Below are 9,133 nucleotides of genomic sequence, written 5' to 3'. Positions count from 1 at the left end.
TCATCACTTCAGGCAGCCTTCAAGGCAAAGTATGGATTTGCCTTAATTAATGACAAAACGTACAGAGGATCATTAAACAAACTGACACCCAAAACTATTTGATCGATCAACATGAATAAATGATTTTAGTCCACAAGAGACTGGCTGTGAGCAAGTAGGGCTTCTTCACATATGTGCTCTCAGATGAGGACGTTTAAAACCCTCACACAGGCTATCAAACTCAAAATGACAGCAGAACCAACTGTTGGATTTCACAGGGAAACATAACAACATAAAGTGCTGGCCTGTTAGACCTGTCTGCTGGAAGTAACTTCAGGATACTTCCATGGCTTTCAGCTGTAAAAGATATGACTCAAACAACTTACATCTTATTATAAAGAATAAACCAATGCATAGCAAACAAACTTCACTGAAGCATTGTCTAACAAGAAGAGGAGGAGAATAGTTGAATATAGTAATAAAGTTTTTGCTATGATCACATATTTTATATATTAGTATAGTTAAACTTATTACACATTTTTTCACTGAGGGAAAATTGAGCGTTTGTATTTTCTCATGTGGCAGCAAAGGACACGTGACTATATTAATTAAACCATGGACTGTATAAAACAAGTAAACACCCTTATGTTTGTCCTGCACAAATGAAAAAGCAACAACTACACAAGGAAAACAGCCATCACTGAGCAGACGACACAGTCTCGGTCCAGTACTGGTCCAGTACTGGTCCAGTCCAGCCCAGCCGATGGTCCAGCCGTGTGAGGCCGTTTCTGTTTCACGGTTTGTCAGCGGTGACGAATCTCCTCTGGTTTAAATGCTCTGTGGCTGGGCTGCTCCTGACATGCCTGAAAAGAAATCCAAGTAATAATGACAATAAAATGCTGAATATGATCTAAGACTGTTGAAGAATTGAATAATACAAGTATTTAATGACATTGGGGGTGAAAGATACATGGTTAGTATATACGTTTGTAATGATAAACAAGCTCCAGCAAAATAATATTTTATTTTAAAATCAGGCACACAGCAGGAGTGCCGTTGTAGGACTCCGGGAAGCCTCCGGTATTTTGGTGAAGTATTCCGTGGTTACACCCCTGTTATGAAACCAGCAGGTGGACAGAGAGACCGAGTTTAATGTGTGAGAGAGGAGTCTGTGAAGTGAACATGGACAGCACGGTCAGCCTCCCCGACGGGCCCGGCAGAACCACCACTGGTAACAGAAAGTTTCTGAGCCGAGCCTCGTTATCTCTCTGTCCGTGCTCATGTAGTTTGTATTTGTCTTAGTGGAGCCCAGCGCGGTGTCTGAAACCAGTGTGGGACATTGAACCTGGCTGCTCAGCGGCTGCTAACGTTAAGACTGTAATCTGCATTTAGACGCAATGAAACGGTAGAATCCTGTTTACCCGAGCACCGCACTGCTCTGCCGGCATCTGTTTAATCATTTAGTTGCCATATGAAGAGTTTCATGTTAGGTGTATTATTACAGTCACTGAGTTCCATCATGTCATGTATGTATAATTATGTGTTCATATGTCATGGTATTTGTTGTATGTCAGTGATAGTTGTAGTCCCCTGCGGTGCTCCATGTACATGAGCTGTGATCATAAAGCTTGTGTTGTTGCAGTGACTCTGGTTGAGACCAGCAGCGCCCCCAGCGGCCTGGATCTGGTCAGTGCCTACCAGACCAACAGAGTGGGAGACCCCATGGACCTGGTGGCCCTGGCAGCACAAGTACAGAAGGTGTGGATTCATTAAATGAGTTCTACACAGCCGCAACACTTGATGCAGTCCTGAGCATGTCTTCACTTTGTTTTTAGGGCGATGATTTCATTAAAGCCAACGCTTGCAACAAACTGACAGTCATTGCTGACCAGATCAGATACCTACAGGAGCAGGCGAGAAAGGCAAGTACTCTTGTTTCTTGAATACGTGTGATCTGTTAAAACGAGACCATGTCCCAAAGTGGTCACTCTCGTGATGCAAGCAAAATCTCATTGGGTAATGCTCAGATCTGACCAATGACTGCATCCTGATGTTACTGTACAATAACAGCTGTTTTGAAAAGGGACCGTAAGAAAAAAGAGAGTCAAGAGTTATGTTGGGATCAGATATCAAGACATGCTGCCACTCCTGTACACGTATTTGTCTTCTCGCTTTGTAGGTTTTAGAAGAGGCTAAAAGAGATGCGGACCTCCACCATGCTGCCTGTAACATTGTGAAAAAACCAGGCAACATGTATTACCTCTACCAGCGGCCGTCTGGACAGAAGTACTTCTCTATCATCTCTCCTGAGGTTCGTATTATACTGATATTAAATTGTTCCGCAGCCTTTAATGTTACGTCACCCTGTAGGGACACGAAGTGTTACAAAATGTCAGAACAGCAGCTGTTACCTAACATCCCCTCAGGGAGATTCCCACACACATGATAACAACACGTGTAATGTTGAGAGTTGGAGGTGTTTGTTGTTCAAAGTTCACGTGACCCAGAGGGAAACCGACACAGGCAGCTTAGGTTGATTTGACTGGCTGCCGTTTTAACTGCGCCAGCCTGGCAGGTACAGATAATGTTTCTAGAGCTCATGGAATTTATGGAATGTCTGGGAATAAACAGGTCCTCATATTGTAATTATAGATTGTAACGTAGCAGAGAATAACTGGTTCACACATTTCCTGCACTAAGGTGACTTTTAGATGTTTCTGCAGAGCCAACTGCTTTTTAAACCTTTTGGGAACAAAAGTAGGGACACGACAACTGATTCTTTTCAGTATCAAATAATATATTTATTAATCTATTAATAATTCCATCATTTGTCATCAATTGTTAAATGACTCATTGATTATCAAATAGTTGCTGAATGAATTTCCTGCCTGGAGACCAATCAACCACAATATGTTTTAGGTCTTTTCACCTCTTAGTCTAAGACATCTCACCACAGCACACTTTGTCCTCTCCTCTGAAGGAATGGGGTCCAAGTTGCCCGCACCCGTTTATTGGCGCATTCAAGCTTCAACATGACATGTCCTGGACCCCCATAGAGGAGGTGGAGAAGAGGGACTCTGAGATCGCCATCATGGACAAGCTTCTCAGCCAGCAGACAGCCTTACCGCCTTACACAGGACCCAACTTCAAGGGTCTCTCCGAATGAAGGACTGGACTTTTAGCAGGACACATGGTGGACGCTAGTCTTCGTGGACATCAGTTTAAACAGACAGAAATCCATACATGGAAGGATTGTTAGATGGTCACAACCTTAGGGATGCTTTTCTAAAAAGCCTGTGTGCGAGGACACTTGCCAAATAAAGTTTTAACACTTTTGCCCATTAGTCTTTACCAAAGCTGTGTCACCCACATGCAGCGGGTTGTCTATGGAGATAGATTTGTGTCAGCGTGAGCAGAACAGTCCGTGTGTAAAACACCACAAATACAAACAAACAAAATATTTTTCAACTAAAAAATATCTGAATACATTCATTTACAAATAAAGCATTTGTGAATATCTTACTAACATTAACAACTTTCAGACAGACATTTGTGGATCCGGGTTTTGCTTGAGGATCGCTGTTCTACATGTGTGGAGCTGCATTTTAACAGTTTTGAGTTTCCACCAGTCCTAACAACAATCTACTTGTATCACTCATTTTCAGGTAGCACACCTGCTGATGCCATTTCCACATAGTAAAAGTATGTATTGTTATGAGTTTTATTTTTTAAATGAGCAAAGTAACATGCATTCCATATTTTATTACATTACAATAATTTATAATTTGTTATTTAGGTGACACTTTTACCAAAGCAACTTACAATTGCTAAATATGTCATACACCTCTGGAGGAACTAGGGACAACAAGTGTCTCGCTCAGGGACACATTGGTGGATGTGTCACTGTGTTTACAAATCTTTTTTGGATTTGTGGAAGGCGTTTAATATTTAGAGATTAAACATTTACACACAGACTGTTGATCCGCTGACACAAATAACAGAGATGGGTGAAGGGAAAATAAAGGTGAGCAGATCGTGAGTAAACACTAAAATAAGGTGATGCAGCTCTGTGTGCTACTCTGAGGGAGCCCTGAAACAGAGTCCATCAACTTCCTGTGTCAGAAGTAGGATTAAATGGTCAAATAAGAAACACACAATTTTACAAATGTTTAATTTCAGGTCAAGAAAATTAAAGTGCAATAACTTTATTTTAAATCATCTGTCTTCAGCAGTGTCATTTTAAGTATAATTAAAGTGCTGAGAAAAAATTGGGTGATTAAAAATCAGCTTTTGTTAAAATTAAAAACAAGCCAGAAAGTTTCCATCACAGTCGACTGTGAGCGTCTTTCTGTGAGGACGTGATCGTCTGTAGGTAAGAACTTATGTGAGGCAGAAGATGCCAGTTATCTGTGGCGATGTTGAAGTGCACGCCTTCCTCCTCAGAGCTGATCTGCAGCAGCATGTGAGACCGCGGCGGGAGGAAGAAAAGCACTTTGAACTTGTCCTTATCGGACAGATCTGACATAAGGTAGGGGAGGAAGTGTTTCTCCACCAAGGCAATCAGAGCTGCCTCCTTCAGCTGGCAGCAGAACAGGCTGGTCGCACAGTCTGCCAGGTCCTCGCCGCTCGCAGAGCTGATTTCATCCCATAAACCCTCAAACAAGCTCAGTTTGCTGCCTCGACCCCAGGCCGGGGGAGCAGGCGGAGGCATGAAGGCCTGCTGGAAAGACACGTGGATGTCTGGCAGGACAGTGAGCCAGGAAAGTCCGTCCTGGGTGGTGAAGATGGCGCTGGCACGGAGGGTGGTGGGGTATGGCCGCCTGGGCTTCAGTCTCAGCCTCAGCGTGGGCGACGGCCTCTCTCTGAACAGACACGGGACACTGATGTCGCGCAGTTCTTCATAGTGGTCGTCTGTGAGGTTGAAGTGGAGGTGGATGCTGAAGAGCTGATCAAAGCGGGAGTCACCAGCTTCAGTGTGAGTCAGCTGGTAGTTTAAGGCGATTTCTGAGGCAAAGCTGGGGTCCTCAAACTGAGCTCTGTAAGCTGCCAGTGCTGCGCTGGTCTCTCCTGGGCAGGTCTCCGTCTCGCTCCGGTTCGGGTCGCTGGCTTGATCAGTTTTTGCTTCTTCTCGTGGCTCTGACTCAATCAGCCTGAATATCGCTTTGTCCGTCTGGTGGATGGTTAGTACGCTTGTTAGCCCCTCGCTCTCAGCCATGATGCAGGACAGCGAGCGCTTCTTGACCTGACGCCCTCCCTCGGTCGAACCCTGTGCCAGCACCCCGGCCAGCTTCTCTCGGGACAGCGTGGTCAGGAGGGTGTAGTAGAGGCGGGCGTGGTCCTGGATGTCTGTTTCTCCGTAGTAGCAGGTGAGATGCTGCAGGATGTCAGCCAGAGGGATGAGCAGCGAGTCCAGGCTGGGGTGGACGAGGAAGCGGCGGCAAACCCCCAGCAAGCTGTTCCCCAGACGCCAGTCGCCGCTCATGCACAGAGAGGAGACTGACGGAGTGATGACCTTGGACAGGAAGCTAAGGGTGCTGTGCTGGGGGATTTCTCCTTCCTCTGCCACTCGAGCCAGCACCTTAAGGTGCCAGCTGAGATCTTGTGGGGTGAGCTGGGCGAGCGGGGCCTCGGTGATGACCCCCTGGAGGGCCTTTAGGAGCCCCACAGCCCAGCTGGACTCAGACAACTTGTCCTGGGTCTGGTTGGCCAGGTTGATGAGGTGTGGAGCCAGGTGGGTGTGGCGGAGGTAGAGCTTACACAGCTTCTCCGTCAGACTGTTAGAGTAGCGCTCCACGTGACAGAAGTAGAAGAGGAAGAGGAAGGCGGCTCTGAAGAAGGTTACATAAATCTCTCGGCCGCCGCCGTTTTCCACAATGTGTAGCAGCGAGGTGACGTGTTCATAGAGGTAGGCCAGCCCCCTACTCCCCTCCGCCTCCCCCTCTCCTTCCTCTCCCTCCTCCAGGTAGACCAGAGACAGCAGGTTGAGGCGGGCCAGCATGGTGGCGCTGTCATTGAACACGGTGGGCACTAGAGCCGAGGCCAGCCGCGGAGTCAGCAGCACAGGGAGGGTCTCGTCACCGTCGCCGCACCCGATTGGCCGGTTCTCGGGAAAGTGCAGGATACAGGCCATGTAGAACAGCTTCTCGGGTGTACTCAGCAGCGGGTGCTGGGAGAGCACCACCAGCCGCTTGAGGATGAACGCTTCGTCTTCGGCGCTGAACAGGCTGTCTGTGAACGCACACTTCATCAGCAGGGTGGTGTGAAGGAGGCACACCTGCAAAGGTGAGCCAAGATTTACTGAGAGTCATGACTTCTCACCATGAACCCACACAGGGTAACTTACAGCTCTGTGGAATAAAAATATTTGTTTGAAAATATGAAATAATCCCAAATGAAAGCTGGTGCGGTAAATGTGCTGCTTACTGCCACAGTGTCCTACTCTCCACAGTGTCCTACTCTCCTACTCTGGAGAAAGCAGCTAGCTAAGCTCAGTTAGCTTAGCATAAAAACAGCAAGCCTGGCTCCGTCCGAAGACGGAAAATCTGCCTAAAAGCACCTCTAAAGATCCTAAATGAACACGTTACATCTCATTTGCATAATCAGCATACAGACATGAGTGATATCAATCTTCCCATCCAACTGTCAGCAAGAACACAAATCATTTTAAATTTGAGACATCAATCTTATTCCATTTCTACACAAACCTCGCTCGTGCCCAGCAGTCGCAGCAGCTGAGCTCTGAATACGGCTGGAGGGACACCAGGAACCATCGCAACCACCTCCGTCAGTCTGTGCAGCAGTGCAGCCTGACACAGAGGTGTTAGGAGGTAGGAGTCCTCAAGGAGGGAGGACAGGACTGAGCGCAACTCCTTACAGTCAGGCCCGGTCTGCAGGGTTGGCACAGTACCCATGGGTCCCAGGATAAGAGAAGACAGTATGGCTGAGTCTGCGTTATTCATCAGGTCTGAGTCATGCTCTGCTTCCCAAGCAACTGATGTATTTCCTCCCAGAAGAGCCTTAAGATGCTCAGCCCCAGCTCCGGTTTCCTGGGTGAGCTGATACACCGCGTTTCTTAACACCAGAGTATGGAGTCCTGCATAGGCCTGGTGGAGCCGGGAGGTTTCTCGCTGCCGGAGCCCACCTAAGAGCTCGAGGCGCTGGGAGAGAAGGCCTGGGGAGCAGGCCTCCAGCTCCCGCAGGCAGTCACAAGCCGTGGCCCGTAAAGAACAAAGAGCGCCATCAGCCTGTAGGTCACCGGTGTCCTGGGCTATCTGAAGGAGCAGGTCCAGGAAGTCCTGAGATGCACGGGAACGGCTGCTCACACAGGAAGTGCAGACCAGCACAGAGGTGAGGGCCAGGAGGAGGTGACAACGAAACTGCACAGACTTGGTAGGACACTGGGCGAACACTGACATGAGCTCCAGGCTTGTCTCCTCTCCCACTGTGTGTAGGGGACACAGCAGAGCCGGGTTCTCACATAGGGGGGACAACAGGAGGACCTGAGGTGGGTGAAATGTAACAATTGTTAGTGTTCACTGTGAACACTAAAGACACAGAAAAATACAAATAAAACAATGAATGTGTGCTGAACTGAAGAAGTCAGAAGTGGACGAGGGACGAAACGTCTTCCAGTATCTTCAACCAAGTCCAGTTGCTCTTGACTTTAACCTTCGTTGGATAACTATGTCCTGGATGACTGAGAATCTTCATAGACATGTGTTACTACTGTCAATTATTCAATTTACAGTCTATATAAAATATAGTACTTGTATATTTTTTTAAATAATGAAACATTCCCCTATAGATTACCCAAAGCCCACGTCGACATCTTCAAATTGTTTATTTTGTCCGACCAATAGCCCCAAACCAAAAGACGTTCAGTTTACAAGCATAAAAGAGTAAAAGACCATCCTTTATTTACATTTGGAAACAGGAACCGGGTGAATTCTGCGATTGTGTCGATTAGTGAATCGATTCAGCTCATAACAGCCCCTGTCCTGGCGTGTAGACATATTTAAACCCCGTGACTGCGTTAAGAGTGCAGCATGCCAAACTCCATTACAAAATCTGGCAATTTAGTATTGGCAGCTGTTTACACGTTGGTGAATGTGACATTACACATAAAGCAAGACTCTTAACTGTCACACTTAAAGATGTGTTCCTCATATCTATTTATCGATGCTGGTGTCTCTCTCTACAGGATAAAAACATCAACGTTTAACTAGAGTAACTGTTGTTACAACACCTTAAATCAAGGTATAGTAACGGTATTTCGTACCGGATGTGTTTGTGTTTGATGTATGAAGCACGGCAGAGATGACATGTTGTAGCTGTACAGCTTGTTGTTGTACCTTGACACTGTAAGTGGCTCTGTCGTCTCGCAGCTCGCGGAGCAGCTCAGTCAGGAAAGCCTCCGCCGTCGTCCCGGAGAGGAAGCGAGACGGGCTGCGGGAGAAAGCACAGATCCTCTCGGCCCACTTCACCGCCATTCTGGCTCAAATCCTAAACCTCGGCGACGTGCTGATCATCGGCTCGGTGACTCTTTCCAAAGTCATGGCACACAGTAAAAGTTCGCTTAGAACTGAAACACAAATTCCTCCTGAGAGACACCCACAGACTGGATGACAAACACGCAGGGGCAGTTCCGTGTTGTGTCACGTGCGCACGTAAAACTCGCAGTGTTATCGCCCCCTGCTGCTTCGGAGTGTGGACCCGGAATATCTTCTTCAATCCATCCACATAACTAAACTATTTCTAAAGTATCTTGGAGATAAATTAAGACCACCGTACTTGTGTGTTTATGCAAGAGCTCATCTCATTTATCGCGAGACTGTCTGTGCTGCAGAGGGAAAGATTTATCTGCTTTTGTAACACCCAAAAATTCTAACTAATGTAAAAGAAGAAATGTGTTTCTTGGTTTCTTCTACCTGATTAATTGTACTATTGATGGCCACGTTTTTATTCCTAAGTTGAACTACTAAACAAACCCATTTAATTAACCTGCTATATTTCTGTTATTGCCTCGTGTGTGCAGTCAAGCTGCTGTGTCTTTTGGTTTATTTAAGCTGTGCCTAAGATTTGTGTTGCCTGAATCTGAAAATCAACAAAGCTCAGACAAATAGGGACTTTTTATGTGGCAGGGCAATAGAGGTCA

At 46.6% G+C, this 9,133-nt stretch overlaps 2 protein-coding genes across 2 annotated transcripts; one reads left to right on the top strand and one right to left on the bottom strand.

Moving 5' to 3' along the window:
- The first annotated feature begins 1,052 nt into the window (after window positions 1-1,052).
- On the top strand, window positions 1,053-3,323 carry cunh1orf50 (chromosome unknown C1orf50 homolog). Its single transcript, XM_038697925.1, has 5 exons — window positions 1,053-1,210; window positions 1,622-1,737; window positions 1,815-1,901; window positions 2,159-2,290; window positions 2,960-3,323. The coding sequence occupies exons 1-5, from the start codon at window positions 1,132-1,134 to the stop codon at window positions 3,143-3,145; spliced, it is 600 nt and encodes a 199-aa protein (XP_038553853.1). The 5' UTR covers window positions 1,053-1,131; the 3' UTR covers window positions 3,146-3,323.
- An 811-nt stretch (window positions 3,324-4,134) lies between these two features.
- Window positions 4,135-8,635, bottom strand: ap5b1 (adaptor related protein complex 5 subunit beta 1). The gene is made up of 3 exons (XM_038697922.1): window positions 8,331-8,635; window positions 6,684-7,478; window positions 4,135-6,253 (listed from the first exon to the last, which is right to left on the bottom strand). The coding sequence occupies exons 1-3, from the start codon at window positions 8,466-8,468 to the stop codon at window positions 4,304-4,306; spliced, it is 2,883 nt and encodes a 960-aa protein (XP_038553850.1). The 5' UTR covers window positions 8,469-8,635; the 3' UTR covers window positions 4,135-4,303.
- Window positions 8,636-9,133: the final 498 nt, after the last annotated feature.

The sequence above is a fragment of the Micropterus salmoides genome, unplaced genomic scaffold, assembly GCF_014851395.1.
Source record: "Micropterus salmoides isolate LMB-PRFRI ecotype aquatic unplaced genomic scaffold, ASM1485139v1 Ms_hic_scaffold_4, whole genome shotgun sequence".
NCBI classification, from domain to species: Eukaryota; Metazoa; Chordata; class Actinopteri; order Centrarchiformes; family Centrarchidae; genus Micropterus; species Micropterus salmoides.
The sequence above is the reverse complement of the archived record's forward strand: the minus strand, read 5'-3'. Positions and strand labels throughout refer to the sequence as shown.